We start from the raw sequence: 20,488 nt of genomic DNA on the forward strand, positions 1-20,488 counted from the left end.
CAGCTCCTGTGTTTTCCGCCTCTTTCCTCTACTTGATGTTATTTTGGGCGTCGCTGCTCCAGCTGCAGCTCGGCTGCGTTGCGGTGCAGCGACCTCCTTCAAACGCCCTGCGCCTCATTTCACGCTCTAAGTCTGGGTGTTCCTCTGAACTGAACCCCCGCTGGGTCCCAATACTTCTCTCGCCTTTGTTTCCCAAATATCTGAGGTTTGGGTTGGAAAGCTCTTTTTACTGCGGCTCGTTTCAACGCTTTCCTCCATCAAAGCTCCATCGTAACGAGCGCCTGCAGTGACGGTGTCCAGTAAACACCAACCAAATGAAGACCAGTACCAGCTCCAAGGCATCATGGGAGTCAGTGTGTACTGTGGTACTATGGTAGTACTATGTTAGTACTGTCGTAGGCCCATGGGTGTCAGTGTGTACCGTGGTACTATGGTAGTACTATGTTAGTAATGTCATACGCCCATGGGTGTCAGTGTGTACTGTGGTACTATGGTAGTGCAAAAATTCTCTTTTTGTGGGGGGCAGGGCGTGTTTTTTTACCGGCTCCACCTACTTGGGGGTGGAGCAACCCAGACGCGTCGGCGTAGTCGTAGATGGAGGAGAATTTGAAAACAGCAGCGATTTCAATCTTCTTCAACAAACAGTTTGAGAAGAAGTTTTGTCTGAATGTCCTCCAACAGTGTCAGGACTTATTGTGCGGAGAACTTAAAACAATCTTTGTGATTTCGGCTCCTTACTGGTTTAAAGATGACACAACAGTACGTCCTACGACCTCTGCACATGACAAGGTCGTTCCGTTTGTTGAAATACGAGCTTCAACCGTAGCTGCTGCTCTTGGTGAGTGGGATGTGTTTGTCCTGTGTTGCATCACACGTATGACATCACCTGGATGTTTGTTGCTGTCAAACAATCTGTCCTTTTATCTGCTGCTTCTACGGAAAAGGCAGCGGAAAATAAATTAAAAATGGAGAAAAAAAAATGGAGAAATGCCGCGTGGCTCCACGTGCACCCCCCCACAGCCCCCAACTGGTGGTACATTCCTAAACTGAAGCTTTCCTACAGTCCAGAATGTCCTGCACTACCTTGCACTTCCACTATGTGGCAGTAGCCCCTGTCCCCACTGCAAACTCCATGATGTGATTGGCTGTGAAGGGCTCCCAGCATGCACTGTGTCAGGATGTTGGACTGTTTCCTGTTTCCTACAGGTCAGAAGCGGAACCACAGGGCGCTGCATGAGGAGGCGGAGCCCTGACTTAGACCCCGCCCACTGACATGGTGAGCATGGGAGTGTCTGCCGTCTGTCCCTCTGCCTGTCTTTCTGAATCTCTCTGCCTGTCTGTCTCTCTTCTTGTCTGTCTCTCTGCCTTTCTGTCTGTATAGCTGCTTGTCTGTCTGCCTGTCTCTCTCTGCTTGCCTGCCTGTCTTTCTCTCTGCTGTCTGTCTGTCTATCTCTCTCTGTCTGCCTACCCGTCTGCCTGTCTCTCTCTCTATGTCTGTCCCTCTGTGAACTACTAATCCCCACAGCTATTTTACGAATTGTAAACAACAAAAATGGCGTCGTCAACAGACAAGAGTTTATTCATTTTCTTTATTGTGGTGTTGTTGTGCTGCCGGGGCCACGCCCTCCTGCAGTGAGTGGACCAGGCTCATGCGACCGACCGCGTTATCACTGCGTTGGATTTCGATGGATTTAGTTTTTATGAAGAAGTCTTATTTGTACATGAGGGCAGGTCCTACACGTTATCATTATTATTCCATCCCATCATTGAACTGCATCAGGTGTGTGTTCACAAACATCCAGGTTGAATTTCAAACATCAGCATCAGCTGTGTCAGGGTTTGTGCCAAGGCCCAACCCGACCCAACCCAACCCAAACCAGCCCAAACCAGCCAGCACAACCCAACCCAGCCCAACCCGGTGACTGTTTGTGGTGCAAACAGGTTTGAGGCATGGGATCCATCCATGCGTCTGCGCTGCGTCCAAACCAGAGATTCCTGTTTGAACATCCCCTTTGGATCTTGTTAACGTTCATCTAAATGTTCTAAATGTTCCGGAAGCGACACCGCGCTCCCCAGGCCGAGGGCGGTGATGAAGGAGCTGCAGGTCGGGTTCAGGCTTCACACTCACTGCAGATGAATTATTAAGAAGAATGATGAATAAGTCACTATGATGAGGGAAGCTTACTGGCGAGGGTAGAGGGAGAGCAAGGGAGGGGTGGAGAGAGAGAGAGAGCGAGAGAGAGAGAGAGAGGAAAGCGAGCGTGGGAGAGCGAGAATTACATTACATTACATTTCATTGATCAGACGCTTTTATCCAAAGCGACTTACAATTATTCAAACAGCGACGGACGCAGCCATCAGGAGCAATGAGGGGTTAAGTGTCTTGCTCAAGGACACTACAGCATGCTAGCAGGAGGAGCCTGGGATCCAACCAGCAACCTTTACATCACTAGACCACCAGCTCTACCTCCTGAGCTACCATTCTACCAGAGAGAGAGGTAGAATAGAGAGCGAGGGAGGAGTGATGAGAGACGAGCAGGTTGTGGGATGTGACCTTGGTCTGAAGCTTCATGAAGTGACGCACGATGCAAACTGCAGCTCGTCCTCCTGAGAGAGACACTAACAACACGCTAAAAACATGCTGAGATCATTCTTTAGAACATGCTTTATAAATGTGCTTAAAACATGCTCAGAACACTCTTAAAACAGCTGAGAACATGCTAAAGACACCCTTAAAACATTCTGAGAACATGCTTAAAACACCTTAAAAACATGCTTTAAAAATGTTTATAAATGTGCTTAAAAAACCCTAAAAACACTCTAAGAGCATGTTTAAGACATCCTAAAAACATGCTTACGACACCCTAAATGCATGCTGAGATCATGCCTAAAACACCTTTAGAACACGCTGGGAATGTGCTAGAAAAACCCTAAAAACACGCTTAAAACATGTGAAAACATGCTTAACACCCTGCTTTAAAAATGTTGATAAATGTGCTTAAAACGCCCTAAAAACATGCTAAGAATGTGCTAGAAACACCCTAAAAACATGCTAAGAACATGCTTAAATCACCCTAAAAACATGTGAAGGACAATCTTGAGAAACACTAAAAACATGCTGAGAATATGTTTAAAACTCTAAAACTCACAGAAAAAAGCTTGAAAGATGTTTAAAAACATGCTAACAACATGCTCCAAAACACGCTGGAGGCTGGTGTTCATCACATGACCTTCACACCGTCCACAGGGTGTGACTGTGATGTGGAAGAATGAGCAGCAGGTTCTTCAACATCTCTATCCTGTATTTCTATATTCTTTATATATTCCTTATTCATATATTGACATGTTATACACCATGAGCCTCATCGGACTCGGCAGGTTGGATTCCAGCTTAATGACAGATAATCTATGCAAACCAACGTCGCCGTGTCCCGAAACATCCTTCAGTGCTGAGTGCCTTCAGTGGCTTTTAAACCGTCCTCATCTCCTTTCCCCAGAGGTCGTTCAGGTCGTTTGCGAGCGACGATCGCCTCGTCATGGCCAAGCACGCCAGCGTCTACCCGGACCCCGAGGAGCTGGAGGCGGCTCAGGCCCTGGTGTCCACCGTGGAGTGCGCCCTGAAGAAGGTCTCCGACTGGCTGGACGGCCCGGACGCGCCCTCGGCGACGGCGCCCGCTGATAGCACCAGCGATGACATCGCGGCCGAGGATGCTGGCTGCCAAGACAGCAAGTATGACAAGTATGACAACAAGTATGACATCAAGTATGACATCAAGTATGACATCAAGTATGACATCAAGTATGACATCAAGTATGACAACAAGTATGACAACAAGTTGTACAAGACAACAAAGCTTCATTTTGAGCCCAACGCTCTTCAACTGAGAAGGAATGTTTACTTCTTTTTCAATGAATGTTCTGCTCTTCCCCGCTGCCATTACTGAGATAAAACTGATGAATGTGTTGCTACCCTTCTGGAATGACATCATCATATTTTAACTGACCCTCTTTAATTCTGATCATCCTGGTTTTTTCCTTGACTCTGACTCTACGTCTGGGATGTGATTCCCACGGTGGCAGAATGTCCGTTACAGAACTGGACATGAAAGGTCTCTGGAAACCAAAGAGAAGCCGTGCTGCAGGGAGGGCGGTGCAGCTCACTAAATATTTCATCCGCATGTCAGGATGAATGATGGAGTTGCGTTTTCAGCGGCCGCTGCCTGTCAGTCGGGCGGAGGGAGTCGAACCGAGGCTGCGCTGAACCGGGCCGAGCTGGAAACACAACCAACCGCAACACAGTCATGGAACATGTGAATCCTATTACATATTTAATGTATAATAATATAACAGTCAAATCATAACAGATGTTATAGTCAAGATGTGAATGGAAATGGATTCCCTCGCTGGCTCCCTGTGGAGTTATGGGTGTAGCAGGCTGCAGGTTTAGTGGTAGTAGTAGAATTCTTGCAGATGCTGTGAACAGAGTCGTCTTCATTCATAACAACATAACTACCTGGACACCTTCAGGGTTACCACAGATCCAGGCATTCTGGAAATTCATTGAGTTTGTTTCTCGCCGCGAAGACCTTCAAACCGCTTGCTGTCGAGGTATTTCACCCACGTCCGTGGACTTAGTTCTTAGTTCTTCACGTCTCGTTTTACGTGAAGGTCTACGCCCTGAAACCACGACTGGTTGAAGTTATTGATCTGACACGGCGAGGGAAAAGACATTGACCACTTATTAAGTCGATCACAGAGTTATGGAATGTGCTCATGGAAAGTCTTGGGGAAGTCGGGGAGCACAGCCCCACGGTGTAACCCCCCCCTTCTCCTGCCCCCCAGGCCCGAGGGCACGTCGGTGCTGTGTGGCGTGGTGCGGGTGGGCCTAGTGGCCAAGGGGCTGCTGACCAAGGGCGACATGGAACTGGAGCTGGTGCTGATGTGCAGAGAGAAGCCCACCGAGCTGCTGCTGCTCCCCATCAGCGCCAACCTTCCCCTGCAGATCCAGGTAGGGGCCACATGCACTTCCTGCGCCGTGCACGCCTTGTCACGTGCACTTCCTGCCACGTGCATGCTCTGGACAGCACATGCCCTGTCACGTGCACGCTCTGCGCAGTGCACACATGCACGTGTCGCCATGTGCATGCCCTGCGTCAAAGCTGCAATCAGTGAAATTTACTATGATATTTGTTATGACATTTCTGTGGTTTTAATCACCTAAAAAAGTCACACCAGGGCCCAACTTTAAGAAGTGGTTGCAAAGTTGTCCACTGTGCCTCAGCATTTGGTTGACAAGACCAAAATTGTTTCCCAAATGTTATCATTTTATATCGAGATAGTGATCGTATGTAACTAACTCTACTGATGCTGTCTTTAGGAAACTTAAATTCCGTCCAAAATAAAAAGCTCACCCTGCTGCAGTTTTAAAAATGCGACAACCAGTACCACGGCTGTGATGTTGGATTTCCATCGCCGAGCAGCGTAAATCTTTAATGCAAGGCCTCTTGCTCCACCGGGTGTAGGCGCTGACGGATGACAAACACGAGGTGCAGCCCTGCGTGGAGGAGGCCGCCATCCGGGTCTTCAACACCACCCAGCCCAAGCTGAAGCTAAAGATCACCCTGTCGTCCCTGGCCATGAGGGAGGAGCCCAGCACCACCCAGCAAGGTATACACTACTCCACCCTAATGCCTCTCCTCCCTGGCCATGAGGGTGGAGGAGAGGATATTTTTTTGAAGGCGTGGCAGGAATCTGAAATCAAAGAAATCATCATATGTCAATCAGAATATGAAGAACATAACGGGCTTCATGCACATGATGAGTTATTTGTGACCCAGGGGGATGGTTTAGGTTTAAAGAGACTATTACATCAAACATTCAAATACATAACAAATAAAAACACCTTGTACGTGTCACTTTCATGTAAATCAAAGTGTCAGCAGTCATCCTTCGACATGCCGACTGACTCATTCAGCCATTTTCTCAGGTTCTGGACTGCAGGACGATGGGGGTGAAAGCTGAGAGGAGAGGGGTTGTTGCCATGGGAGACGGGAGGTGGGGGTGGATGTGGGTTCAGTTTACCGGAGGTGGCAGATGTCCAGTGCAAGGTGACCCCCACAGGGGATACACAAGGTGTTGGGACATTGGAAACAGGAGCTTTTGGATTCAGGTGTCCAGCCAGGACACAGAGGCGTCCATTTACGCCACGCAGTTCTTCTGGGGACAGATATTTGAGGACAGTTTCAGGGTGGAAAGGGTTCCTTTCAGACGGGACACTTTAATAGGCAGGGTTTTGTCGTCTCTCTCAAACAGACATTTAAGGACAGTAATCCCTCAATACCAACAAGGTAATTCATTGTTGTTGACAGACAGTTGGGATAATGATCCCAGCGGTCCCAGAATTGATGGAGGAGCTTAGCGCCCCCCACTGAGCCCGCTTCTGTCGGGAGAAAAGCCTTGCTGGGCAAAGCTGCTTCCATTGTGACTTCTCTTTTCTCCTAAAGGATAAAATAAAAAAATGAATGGCCAGCAGGTCAGGTGTGAAAAGCTGCTGCTATGGATGACCTGGTGTGTTTGTGGCTCTGTTACCACGACACAGGAAGACCAAAGCCCTCGCAGAGGAGCTGAGAAATGAATTTGGCCTTTGTGTAAAAACGGCCGAGTATTACTGTGGCACAACAAGAAAGTTCTGCTAAGCCTGGATTGTCATCGTGTCAAATGGAAACAGCTGACAAAACACTCGGCCTCGTCAACATTTTAACTAATGGATTATTTCTATGGCAATATAATATAATGACAGTTACTGAGGGAATTGATAAGGAATCTAGGGGACATGAAATCTTCAGAGCAAAGCGAACCGCAACAGCACTGTACTTCCCAACTGCGCAGGAGACGGAGAAAAGCCTTTAAAAGCGCACTGCGGCTGGGGTCCTGTGGAGCCACAACCTCCCTCTGCTCCACTACAACGTGTCGCTAGGACATTTAAACGCTTTTCACACAACAAACTAACTGTGTATTAAGAAGAAGAGGAAGAGAACACAATGCCATTCATCATCGTCAGCTCATGAAGTGCATTCCCGAGATGTGTTTCAACAAAAGCCACGCGGAAAATACACTCAACATCAGAACTATTTTGGAATTGCCTTCCAGTCTATATTAGTTGCGTACTCCGCAGTGTAAACACTGACATGTACGGGAGCGGAAGAGGAAGGCTGTTTGGCAAACGGTGTAAACTACGATCAGATGGTCTTTGCGGCACAAATCTCGGCGGGGGACTTCTGTCTGTTTTTACAAAGTAAAAAGCTTCAATTCGCGTCGTGGTTTCACTGAATTCCATGTGTTGGCTAAGCTGTTTTCACACATGCACTGCAACCCTGAAATGATCCGGACATTACCCTGAGGAGCTGTATATGTGAACGGAAATGTCCAAATCATTGGATGCTCCGTCCCCTCGTCTAAACCATAGTATTTCCAGGTCGTGTAAAGGTTTTCCGACATAAAGCAGCTCAAGACTGTCGACCAAAACGGCCATTGCATGTGTGACTTCACCCCTGGGTTTCCGAAGAGACAATTTGAAACCTCAGTTTTAGGTTCACGCTCACTGCCATCTTGACAGGATGGAGCCAGGGCTTTATTGAGTCTTGGTGATGCTGAGGCGACTGAGACCAGGATGGAAGAAATACAACCCGCCTCACTGGAACTGGAGAACCAGAGACTTGTCACTCAAGGCAACTAGGGCCCCAAAAATACACACCTTTCAGCCCTTAATATCCTCTTTATGGAACAGTCATTTTTTAAATCACAACCAAGACTCCCATTAGAAGTAATCTTGGATATTGAAACCCCAATGACTTGGGGGGAAAATATGTTAACTATATTTCTAGTGAGAAGGTTCTTCTTTTTCCATTAACTTCCATTCGGTCAAAGATTTTCTTAAGCATCCAGTGACCATTATCCCAACTGTAGTTCAAAACACTTCCTCATTGGCTTCAACACCCGGCGGTAATGGCTGCTGCTGGGTTGGAATGAATTGTACGAGTGCTTCTGTCTCCACATTGTTCTTTCTAATGGAAAAGGTAAAAGAACATTGAGGGAACCCCAAGAGGTTCCCTGAGGAGCATGGCGCAAGATCATGAAGCTTCCATGAACACCAACGGTACTTGGACAAAACATTACAAAAAAAGTTTGTCCAGTTGTCGTATAAACACCTTCCACTTTGATGATTTGCATGATGAAGTGTTTATTAAAGGTGACTGAATTCCTCATCAGTTCTGAAGCATTAACCCCTAAATATGTACGGTGGTTGAACATACCTCTTTATTTATCATCTTTTCTGTTCTATTTGCAGAAATGAAATATAGAATTGTTGTTTGTTTTGGAATTGAGTCCATGTTCTACATTACCCAGAAGCCCATGGGGGCAGACCATGAAGGGTCTCTGTCCGTTGCCTCTTCATCGTGTCGAGCTGTCACGGTTTGACGCCTCTCGCTTCCCAGTGTCATAGAACTGGAAATGGATTGATCGCTTTGATCGGACCTGTGTAGCTGGACCTGTTCCCCTCTCACAGCTTTACTGGCAAATTAGTTGAAGATTTCATCTTTCAATATTGTCCAATTACAACTTTTTGTTTTGAACAGTGTCATGGGGCTGTGACAGCTCTGACCTGCAGCCTGAGCCAGGACCACCATGACCCCCGTCCTCTGCTCGTTGGGGCAGATCAGTGCGTTATTTTCCATCCGCCCTGTCTGTCTGTCTGGGGTTCAGGGGGGGCAGATAGGTCACACTGTGACTCTCTCTCTCTCTCTCTCTCTCTCTCTCTCTCTCTCTCTCTCTCCAGAGGAGGGCGAGCAGGAGTCGACAAAGGAGAAGCAGCAGGAGGATGAACGTGTTCTGGACAGAAAGAGCTGCCAGGCGGCGCTGGCATCGCTGCGTCACGCCAGGTGGTTCCGGGTGGGTGTCCTTCTGTCTGTCTGTCCATCTGTCTGTCTCTCCATCCATCGTCCATCTCATCCTCATGGTGCTCATCACACTGAAAGTACTTACTATTTTAGAGTTTTCTTGTCGTCATTACTTTACAAACTCTGTGTCAGGATCTAACAGTGCAATAATAACACTCTGTGTCCTGTACGACCCTGAGCACTGTGAAAGAAAATACAGATGATCGATGCTTTGAATGATGTTTCATGTCTTTTATAAGACAATAGCCTTTTTTGTATCTTACGTAGCTTTAAATACACATTGTCTTGGGTTTTTAATGACCCACTCAGAGCTCACATTGAAGAGACACTGTTCTTTAAGTTACTACTATAAAAAGACCAGAACACATTCCATCTCTTCTCAACCCGTGTAGAGAAGAGGATAACCCCAGGGGGCTTGACAGAGTATAGTGGTTTGTTTATAGCACGGTAAGATTGTTACCGTGACAGAGTTTGACTGTTAAATCATTGTATGAGGGGAACACCAGGTGATATGTGTTGACGCACATAGTCTTGTGAATGACATCAAACCAATGACAACAACCCCCTCACGGTATAAAACCCTTTTCGGCAGAAGCGAGGGCAGAATGGACAGCATCACTGTTTTGAAGTGCATCTGTATCTTTCTCTTTATTCTGCAAAATAAATATCTTTAATACTTTCAGTTTGTTTCCTGTAGCGACGGAGGCTTAGCTCACCGACCATGCGGCGAGAACTCTCCAACAGCAGTCATATCACGTCGTCACCTGTTTCCTGATGTGGAAGCAGCTTGTTGAGATGCGCCTCATGCTCCCGCTGTGTTTTCCTGTTTCAGGCTCGAGTGACGGATCTCAAATCCTGCGTCGTGGTCGTGCGAGTTCTCCGAGACTTGTGCAACCGCCTGCCGGTGTGGCAGCCCGTCAAGGGATGGGTGGGTGAGCACACACCGCTGCCTCCTTCAGCTCCTACGGTGTTTGGGATGATGCACTTGTTACACGAATCCTTTGTCTAAATAAAAGCTTCCAACAGGAACAAGCAGTCCCTCTAGGAAATTTCAGGTTTTGTGATAATTTGTAGTAATTAGCAACGCGAATTCATCCAAATTCTCAAGAGTTAAAGGGATACTGCCCTGGAGCTATTCTAGTTTATCCACTCTGCAGCCGTGCATTTAGCGGGAACCGTTAGCGTTCTGCCATCACCAACTCAGTACTGGACGCGCAGGGATGATATTGGTGTCGACTTTCTCGTCTGAATCCGTCGACAAAAAGCAAATTTCCCCAAAAAAACAGAGTATTTCTTTAAGCCCCCCCCCCCCCTCCACCCCTCAGCCCCTGGAGCTGATATGTGAGAAGGCCATCGCCACCAGTAACCGGCCCTTGGGGCCCGGCGAGGCCCTGCGCCGCGTCATGGAGTGCCTGGCTTCTGGGATCCTGCTGCCAGGTCAGTCTGCCTCCAGACCTGATACTCCAGACCATCTGTGATGAGCTGCTCGTTCCCACGCTGAGGATGTCCTAATCAATGACTTTGACCTTGTTTCTTTGTCAATGTTTTCTGACGGTGGTTCCAGGTGGTCCGGGGGTCCACGACCCCTGTGAGAGGGAACCCGTGGACACGCTGGCGGCGCTCGGCGCTCCTGAGGCCGAGGCCATCACACTCAGTGCCCAGGTGAGTCTGCCGCGCCCTCCAGTCGGCGGGATGTTACAATCAGTTTAATGATGAATTCAAAAGTTATTCATAGGAAGCAAGAAATCTGGATTTGATGGAATGAAGATGGGGTGGTGATGATGATGATGATGATGATGATGATGATGATGATGACGATGATAAGTGGCAACCAAGAGTCTGGGGACGGGGTCCTCAGGGCGACAGGCCTCAGCCACGCCTTGCGATCCCCCTGGTGGTTCCTGAGAAAAGGAGAAGGGAGAGCGGGGCGAGAGGGGCGGAGCCGGGGAGGTGGTCGGGAGCAAAAAGTGTTGCTTGGCGTGGTTTGGGTGTGGTCTCTCCTCCCGAACCTCAGTTATTCTAACTCCATGTCAAATTGTGTTTCCATCAATATACTGATGAAAATGGTGGATTCCCTCTAGAGTAAAGTACAGATTTAGAATGCCTCTGATCGATGCGTGATCCTCTCCATCCTCCCTTGCCACAATGCAGCCTTTCCTCCGCCTGCCCCCTCCAACACACACACATGCAGCCGCAGGAAGCTGTTGGCGGCTAATTAGCGGCTAACAAGCGTGGGAATTCACTCCCCGAGCTGCTAGTGCCGCTAACGCCAACACCATCACGGCAACAACAACAAATCAACAGCACAAGGGCGAGAGATGGAGAAACACTAGCTCTCCTCCTCCCTCTCTCTCTCTTATTCTCTCACTTTCTTGCTCAAGTTGTCGAAATGCATGCTGGGTGTGTGTGTGTGTGTGTGTGTGTGCGTGTGCGTGTGTGTGTGTGTGTGTGTGTGTGTGCGCGTGCCTGTATGTGTGTGTGTTGCAGCATGCGTTGCGGCTCCTGGCCTTCGGACAGCTTTACAAGGTGCTGAACATGGATCCACTTCCTGCAAGCAAGCTGGAAGGTGTGTGTGTGTGTGTGTGTGTGTGTGTGTGTGTGTGTGTGTGTGTGTGTGTGTGTGTGTGTGTGTGTGTGTGTGTGTGTGTGTGTGTGTGTGAGACACTTTGTGTGTGTGTGAGACACTTTGTGTGTGTGTGAGACACTTTGTGTGTGTGTGAGACCCTTTGTGTGTGTGTGACACTGTGTGTGTGTGTGACACTTTTTGTGTGTGTGTGTGTGTGTGTGTCTCCTCAGCTTCCTGTTGTAAGAGATCCAGAGAGGAAGCAGAAAACAGAGATGCCATCAAGAGGCTGAAAGGTAACTACACCTCCATCACACTCCTCCACCACTCTCACTCTCATCACTCTCCCTCTTCTCCATCACTCTGTGCTCCATCACTCTCCCCTCATTACTCACGCTCTCCTCCATCACTCACTGTTCTCATCACTCTCCCCCTCCTCCATCACTCTCTCCTCCATCACTCTCCCCTCCATCACTCTCCCTTTACTCTCTCTCTCCTGCATCACTCACTGTTCTCATCACTCTCCCCCTCCTCCATCACTCTCTCCTCCATCGCTCGCTCTCCTCCATCACTCTCCCTCTCCCCATCACTTTCTCCTCCATCACTGTCCCTCTCCCCCATAGCTCTCACTCTCCGCCATCACTGTCCCTCTCCATCACTGTCCCTCTCCTCCATCACTCACTGTCTTTCAGAGTCCTGCTCAGATAATAAACCTCCGTCAGGCTGATGGATGAAGCAGCGGCTGCTGAAGCTGCTCTCATAATCCACAGTGTTTTCGTGAGAGAAAAGGAAGAACAAACTCTTTTATTCATGTTGATATTTCATTTATTAAATCCAGCTCCACCTTCATGTCTGACCTCCAGCTCACGGTCACGGTGTACGTTTCAACTACCTCCTTGTGAGAAATCTGCACCGCTGAGCTCCAAGGGCTGTCGAAAACGCACCGAGCGGCGTCGAAAACGCACCGAGCGCCTTTGAAAACGCACCGAGCGCCGTCAAAAACACACTGAGCGCCGTCAAAAACGCACCGAGCGCCATCGAGTAGCGTCAAAAACACACCGAGCGCCGTCAAAAACACACCGAGCGCCGTCGAAAACCCACCTGATAGTTACCTGATAGTTACCTGATAGTTACCTGATATATACCTGATAGTTACCTGATATATACCTGATAGTTACCTGATATATACCTGATAGTTACCTGATAGTTACCTGATAGTTACCTGATATATACCTGATAGGTACCTGATAGTTACCTGATAGTTACCTGATAGTTACCTGATATGTAACTGATATATACCTGATATGTACCTGATATTTACCTGATGTACTTGATATGAAGAAAGAAAGAAGAAAGAAGAAACAGTCTTTATTTGTCACGCGACACACCACACTACAACACATGCTTGCACACACACACATGCACATGCTTTGATGGTGCTGGTGAAATGGTTCCTCTGCATTTAACCATCCTGGCTTGTCCTTCCTCCGGGGCCACAGCCAGGAGCAGTGGGCAGCGTACGTGGACGCGCCCGGGGACCAGGTGATGAGTGTCCATCGCTGGTCAGACCATGATGGGTGCATGTTTTTGGTGGGGGTCCTTACTGACGTGAGGTGGAGGAAACCCCATGTGAGCACGGGGAGAACATGCAAACTCCACACAGAAAGGCTCCTGTTTGGGAGATAACCCACCGCAGCACGGTGCCAACAGCGTACCTGATATGAACTAGATAGTTACCTGTTATGTACCTAGGTACCTGATAGGTATCTGATTTGTATCTGATAGGTACCTGATTGTTACCTGATATGTATCTGATTGGTACCTGACATGTACCTGATACAGTATGTTGCAGAGGCTCGTTCTCTTTACAGAATTAGAAAAACAAATGTATCACAGCAGAACCCGGGTCTCAAAGATACGGCCCGCGCGCTGCATTGGTACCCAAATCCGGATGATTTGGTGAAAAATATTTTTTGTTTTTATTAAATATCTTCATGAAGAGATCACATTCAGTGATTTTCTCCATCTGTGCGGTTAACATGATTAATAGCTATTTATATGCAATAGATCAATCAATCGAGTCGATATGGATGACATCAAAGCCTGAAAGTGCCACATTGAAGGTGCTGGAAAGGTCCTTGAGTCTCCCCTCATGTCTCCCCTCTAGTGCTGGACTGGCGGATGACGGACCCCAACCACCCGATGAACGCCCTGATGCGTCTGAACCAGATCCAGCCGGGTCTGCAGTACCACCTGGCGGCGCAGTCCGGCCCCGTGCACGCCCCGGTCTTCACCATGTCTGTGGACGTGCACGGAACCTGCTACCGGGCAACCGGCAACTCCAAGAGGACAGCCAAGCTGCAGGTCGCCCTCAAGGTAGGTCCCAGAGACCGGGCCTTAGTTCCAGTTTGGACCTTGACATTATTGCCCCACAGAAATTTTTTCTCCCGAATGCCACAAACTGTATTAAAATAAACTGATGAGAGTCTGCTGGGCTCTAAGAATGCAGCCGGTCCTTGAAGTGGTCCTCCCTCAGATTCTTTTCTTAAAAAAAAAAAAAAAAAATCCTCTATTTCATCCTTTTTTTTTTTTTTTTTTTTTTTTCCAATCGGCATTTCATAAGAAACAGCCATTCTCAGTGTCTTGCCATTCTGCACGTGCTGTTTCCTTGATATATTTATTTATTTATTTACTTTTGAACCTATACTGTCAGCATGCTGGGAATACAACACAGTATTTGTTCCATTGCATCTAGGACAGAGTTACAAGTGGAGTTCAACTTCTCAACCTGCAATGAAACTCTTTATTCATTCTTTAATCAATAACAACTGCTGCAATAACTCTGTCCTGTGACGACCTGTAGGATGACCAGAGCACAGCTTTTTATTACACACAACCACCCCAACCCCCTCTTTGGACAACCATCTTACCATGTTTTGGTCTTTAAACAACTAATCACTACTATGAGAGGGAGAATCACCACGGGTGAGACAAATAAACAAAGCAACAAACAACATCATGTACATGGAAAAACATAAAAATAGCAACAAACAACATGTACATGGAAAAACATAACGATAGAAACAAACATGTACATGGAAAAACAAACATAGCAACAAACAACCACATGTACATGGAAAAACATAAACATAGAAACAAACAACATGTACATGGAAAAACAAACGTAGCAACAAACAACCACATGTACATGGAAAAACATAAACATAGAAACAAACAACATGTACATGGAAAAACATAAACATAGAAACAAACAACCACATGTACAAGGAAAAACATATAAATAGAGAAACATGTACATGGAAAAACATAAACATAGAAACAAACAACATGTACATGGAAAAACATAAACATAGAAACAAACAACAGCATGTACATGGAAAACAAACATAGCAACAAACAACATGTACATGGAAAAACATAAACATAGAAACAAACAACCACATGTACATTGAAAAACATAAACATAGAAACAAACAACCACATGTACATTGAAAAACATAAACATAGAACCAAACATGTACATGGAAAAACATAAACATAGAAACAAACAACAACATGTACATGGAAAAACATAAACATAGAACCAAACAACATGTACATGGAAAAACATAAACATAGAACAGACAACAACATGTACATGGAAAACAAACATAGCAACAAACAACCACATATACATGGAAAAACATAAACATAGAACCAAACAACAACATGTACATGGAAAAACATAAACATAGAACCAAACAACAACATGTACATGGAAAACAAACATAGCAACAAACAACATGTACATGGAAAAACATAAACATCAGACGACAACATGTATCAAAAAACAGCAACGCCTGGCCCCGAGGAGCATAACCCAGTCCCAGAGAGCGGGAGGAGGCCCTGCACCCCTGATGCGCACACAAACAACCCACCCCCATGTGCAGGCACAAGACGCAGCCGCAGGTGCGGAATCCGACCGCGGACGCCAGGCACGGACCTCAGGCCTAGAGAGCCAGGTCCTGCGCCGGCAGAGCGACACCCTGCCGGAACCGCCCACCCTGCAGGCGAGCCCGCGCAAGGACCGGCCCCCCAAACCCCACCGCAGCCGACCAGATGCCCCAGCCGGCCGTGAGCGCCCATCCACATAGCAGAGTGTGCTCAGCACAGGGCACCCCAATGTCAGAGGTTTCTCAGAGAAACCGCTGCATGTGCTGAGAGGTCCACCACCAAGGATGCAGGGAGGAAGGAAGGAAGCAGCGTAGCTCGTCGTGGTCTGTAGAGCTAGATATCGATGAACATTCACAAGAAATATCCACCAGTGTAAGTAAGTGTAAACCGCCCGACAAAAATGTAATGGATTACCAATTTAAAAAAGCGCTTCCAAAAGCGCTGAAATTTTGTCAGAAAACGAGATCCCAAACGACATCTTGATCATTTTGAGCATCAGCAGATCCGACAGCGACTATTCAAATGGAAATAAACATTCAATATTTCAAAATAATATCAACATCAAGAAATATATAATTGTATTAATGTATTTAAAATTTATTCAAATGTATTGTATTAATGAAATCCATTTTTTTAATAGATATATTTAATACATATACATTTCTTTATTTAAGTATTTAAAATTGAAAATAAAATCTCTGGGCGTCCAAAGCGTTTAACTGATAGAGCGACCGGCAGAGCAGCGGGCGGAGGGATGAATATTTCAAATCCACGGCACTGATATTCATTTATTATTTAGGTTGTGTGTTAAATGTGACTTGACCTTATAGGAGCGCCGGGCGGGAAGCGGATGCATAATGTAAAAGATTATTAGACACGACAGCGGCTCCGGCTCCAGCTCGGTGTGACGCTGGAAAAGACACCGTGCAGCAATGTAATGAAGTGATGGTTGAAGAACGTCCATGTGGGCCCTGATGGAGCCATGACACACCCTGTGGAATAAACAAGTCCGTCAGTTTGTTGTGACCTGTGTGTTTCAGAAAACAACATTAAACAAGCCCTTCAGACCCCGCCTTCCTACGTCACATGGGGCTCAGTAGAATTAGAACCGCCCTCCATCCCAGTAACTCCACCCACTGCTGGAGAATAACAAGAGCTGCTGGGAAGTGCTCTGTTGGTATTCAGACCCAGCTACTCTACCTCTACACTACCCTATCCATACTTTACCCAAACTCTAACCTTAACCCTACGCTAACTCTACCCTAACCCTTGCTACTCCTACTCTACCTCTACTCTACCCCTACTCTAACTCGATCCCTGCTCTACACTGCTCTTCGTCTACTCAGACTCTACCTCAAATCTACCCCTACCCCTCTTATCTACTTTGCACCTACTTTACTCTAGTATACTCTAACCCTACTCTAGCTCTGCTCTACGTGTAACTGTACTCTAACTGCCTCGACCCGCATGTAACAACAGCCTCCAGACCTCGACTGGCAGTGGAAACGTTCATCTCAACCCACGTGGATCACTGCACGACTCCTAAGGCACAAAGTATTGAGCCAAATAAAAACCATGAACGTCAGAAAACGAGAAGCTCCTACAACCTTGTCCTGACGTTTAGACTCCGCCTTGTTGTGGTGCTTGACTGTTTAGACTCCGCCTCGTTGTGGTGCTTGACTGTTTAGACTCCGCCTCGTTGTGGTGCTTGACTGTTTAGACTCCGCCTCATTGTGGCGCTTGACTGTTTAGCCACTTTATGGTGGGTGGAGTATCTGTTGAGAAGCCTGTTCATGACTGTCTGCTTCAGCTGGATTCCCAGCGCTCATCCTGCTGTATTCCGTGTGAGGGTGGAGCTCAGCTGTTCCCTCTTCCTCCGCCCAGGCTCTGCAGGCGCTGGGCTATGTCGCTACGGGAGACCAGGACCCAGAATGCATCACTGCAGACGACCGGTCAGACGGAGAGAGCGGCAAGACAGAGCGGCTGTCAATCAGCTCAGCCTCCGTCACCTCCTCCACAGACACACAGGAGGTGAGTGCACCCACACACACACACACACACACACACAGCATCCAGGAAGTAAATGAACCCCCTCCCACCCACAGTCCAGGGGTCCCGGCCCTATCCTCACCGCAGGGGGGAAGAACCCTGTGATGGAGCTGAACGAGAAGCGTCGCGGCCTCAAGTACGAGCTGATCTCAGAGAGCGGGAGCAGCTACGACAAGCGCTTCATCATAGAGGTCACACACACACACACACACACACACACACACCAGCATGGTTTTATAGATTTTCTATGTCATTGCAAACCAAAAAGCCTTTTCTTATTATGAAATTTAATTCAAAATGTAATAAAAATCCAGATGCTCAACTATCACCTTTACGATGTTATATAGTTCAAGTTCTAGTTTATTAAATAGTTATATAGCTATAATTGTATTTTATAGTTATATAGTTATAGTCTTATTAAATAGTTATATAGTTATAATTGTATTATATAGTTATTTATTTAGTTTACTAAATAGTTATATAGTTACAATTGTATTATATAGTTATATAGTTATAGTCTTATTAAATAGTTATATAGTTATAATTGTATTATATAGTTATATAGTTAGTTTACTAAATAGTTATATATTTATAATTGTATGTGTATAGCGGTAGTTTAGATGGTGTTATATGGTGGTGTAGGTGGAGGTGGACAAGCAGCTCTTCAGGGGAACGGGTCCCAACAAGAAAGCAGCCAAGGCCAGCGCCGCCCTCTCTGCGCTGCACCGCCTGTTCTCCGGGTCCAAGGCAGCCGACAGCCGCAAGAAACGCCCTCCTGCCCCCGTGAGTTCACACAGGGAACTGCAGCCTCGGCCACCTGGGAGAAATGTCCAAAAAGCGCTGAGTAGTGAAGAATTCCAATAAAGAAATTGAAGATTAGAAAAGATAAAAATAAAAAAAGATTGAAAATTTGTTAAAATAAAAAATGATGGAAGATTAGTAATTAAATGAGAGTGTGTGTGTGTGTGTGTGTGTGTGTGTGTGTGTGTGTGTGTGTGTGTGTGTGTGTGTGTGTGTGTGTGTGTGTGTGTGTGTGTGTGTGTGTGTGTGTGTGTGTGTGTGTGGGGCCTAAGCGGCCGTTAGCCACCATGCTAACTCTTCCGACCCCTGCGGCCCGGCCCAGAGCGCTTCCCGTCCTCTCCAGAGCTCCCTTCCTCAGCGCCGCACCCACGCCCGGCTACATCCCCCCAGGTAGGAACCAATCAATGACTACTCTGCTGCATTTCTTTGTCATTTACGATGACATCGCCTCAACTGTTTTATTGTAAGTTGCAATCAGCATCATATGCAGAATAAAAGCTCCAGCAGTACTTAAGGAAGTGTTATAGACAAGTACTTCTAGTTTTAGTACTTTGAGTAATTTTACCGAAATAAAAGATCTCAGTACTTCCACACACATCACGCCATCTCTTTTTTCCTGCGGCAGGTTTTGGCGCCCCCTACGGGTACGGTCCGGCGGCTGCTCTTCCAGCCTACGGTAAGCTCCGCCCCCCTCCACCTCCTCCGCCCGAAACCTCCGTCGTCCCGTTCAGAAAACCCTCCCGCGCCTTTTCGTTAGTGTTTTCTTTTCCGTTTCTCCTCCAGGTTTCCCCTCCGGGTTCAACCCCGTAGTCGTCCCCATCATGAGAATCCCCGCGTACTCGCTTCACCACCTCCACCCGTACTAACCCCACCTGCACCTCATCCCCACCACCGCCTCATCCCACTCGTTTTGTGGCTGTTTTTAAATGAATAAACTGGATGTCTGACAAGAAGAATGTGTTGTCATTGAACCCGGCGGAGGCAGCGTCTTCCTCCTCAACGTCCCAAACGCAGAAAGCAGAGGTGGGAAATCTGGGTCCAGAAAGTAAAACCCCGCTCCGGGATTTGAAGTCTTTTGAAGGCTTTGAAGGGGGAAGCGGACCTCCGTCAGCGGACGATGCTCTTTTGAAATACATGAAAATTTATGTCCACAGATGTTTGTTTACTTGCGTCCTGCTGCAGCCGTGCCACGCCCCCTATGTTCGGTGAGAATCCCTGACCGTCACAGGAGCTAGGCTAGCTGAACCCATCCGCAGCCATGCGACTGAGCTAACACAGTTAGCATGTAGCATGTATCGACCGTCAGAAAGTCAGAAGTAGTTCTGTTCGGACAAACCCTTGTTATTGATTGGTCGATCCGTCGGTTGACCTTTTGAGCTCAACTCAATTATAAAGGTGTTCAAATTCGGCAACCGTTTTGTCAGTTGTGGCAACCGACGGCTGATGCACTGTTGCCCAATTGGCGACCGCTTTTAAAAGCGGGCGTCTGGTCCCGTCCGACCCGCTCCGCACGTTCCGCTCGTCTCATGTTTCCGTCCGGAGCGTTTGGCGTTGGTTTTAATCCCAAATTTGCCGGAACAAACCTAATCCCCCTCCGCTCCTCCCGTGTCCAGGCGGTCTGTACATCGACAGCTCCTACTACCAGCCGCAGACCATCGCCGCGCCCATCATCCTCCACCTGGGCCCTCAGGACCTGTTCTGACCCGGGCGGGCGGCCCGTGCCGGGGGGTCTCCTGCCTCGGAAACATTAAAGCAATACGGACGATCCGAGCCCGGGGGGCCGAGCGGCGAGGAAGACGACGGGCGAGGAAGACCGATGAAAACATGAAGCAATAGAGTCTGACGGAGCCGCGCATCCGCCCGCTGTATGTAAATACACCTCTTCACCGGGGCCGGAGCCGCCGGGGCCCCGGATACCAGCCGACGAGGGGCGGGGCGGGAAGCCCGGACTCCGCCCGGAACCTCGACGCCGGGAGGAGGAGGGCGGAGCTCCGTCGGGACAAACGCATAAATCACGGAAGAGACTCTGCGTCTCACGTCTTTTTAATGGAACTAAAGAGTTGAATGGTTCATGTTTTTAATGTGTCCAGGAAATGAAACGTCTTCCCTGTGGAGTTGTTTTCCACGTCGGGGCTCGGATGTCGGTCCGGACTCGACCGTCACT

General features: G+C 47.7%; 1 protein-coding gene across 1 annotated transcript in view; it reads left to right on the forward strand.

Moving 5' to 3' along the window:
* The window catches only part of LOC307232237 (spermatid perinuclear RNA-binding protein-like), a gene marked incomplete at its 3' end in the record, with an annotated part of 41,232 nt that extends 21,206 nt beyond the window's left edge, over window positions 1-20,026 (forward strand). The window contains exons 2-18 of the mRNA XM_080003159.1: window positions 1,207-1,276; window positions 3,498-3,730; window positions 4,843-5,008; window positions 5,523-5,667; window positions 8,837-8,949; window positions 9,790-9,885; window positions 10,283-10,394; window positions 10,522-10,619; window positions 11,445-11,523; window positions 11,754-11,816; window positions 13,688-13,896; window positions 17,359-17,505; window positions 17,580-17,714; window positions 18,166-18,306; window positions 18,591-18,714; window positions 18,950-19,000; window positions 19,938-20,026. Of these exons, the coding sequence (XP_079859285.1) occupies window positions 1,274-1,276; window positions 3,498-3,730; window positions 4,843-5,008; window positions 5,523-5,667; window positions 8,837-8,949; window positions 9,790-9,885; window positions 10,283-10,394; window positions 10,522-10,619; window positions 11,445-11,523; window positions 11,754-11,816; window positions 13,688-13,896; window positions 17,359-17,505; window positions 17,580-17,714; window positions 18,166-18,306; window positions 18,591-18,714; window positions 18,950-19,000; window positions 19,938-20,026 (2,004 nt within the window). The 5' untranslated portion in view covers window positions 1,207-1,273. The remainder of the gene's footprint in view (window positions 1-1,206; window positions 1,277-3,497; window positions 3,731-4,842; window positions 5,009-5,522; window positions 5,668-8,836; window positions 8,950-9,789; window positions 9,886-10,282; window positions 10,395-10,521; window positions 10,620-11,444; window positions 11,524-11,753; window positions 11,817-13,687; window positions 13,897-17,358; window positions 17,506-17,579; window positions 17,715-18,165; window positions 18,307-18,590; window positions 18,715-18,949; window positions 19,001-19,937) is intronic.
* Window positions 20,027-20,488: the final 462 nt, after the last annotated feature.

The sequence above is a fragment of the Zeus faber genome (genome assembly GCF_960531495.2).
Source record: "Zeus faber genome assembly, chromosome: 7".
Classification (NCBI taxonomy): domain Eukaryota; kingdom Metazoa; phylum Chordata; class Actinopteri; order Zeiformes; family Zeidae; genus Zeus; species Zeus faber.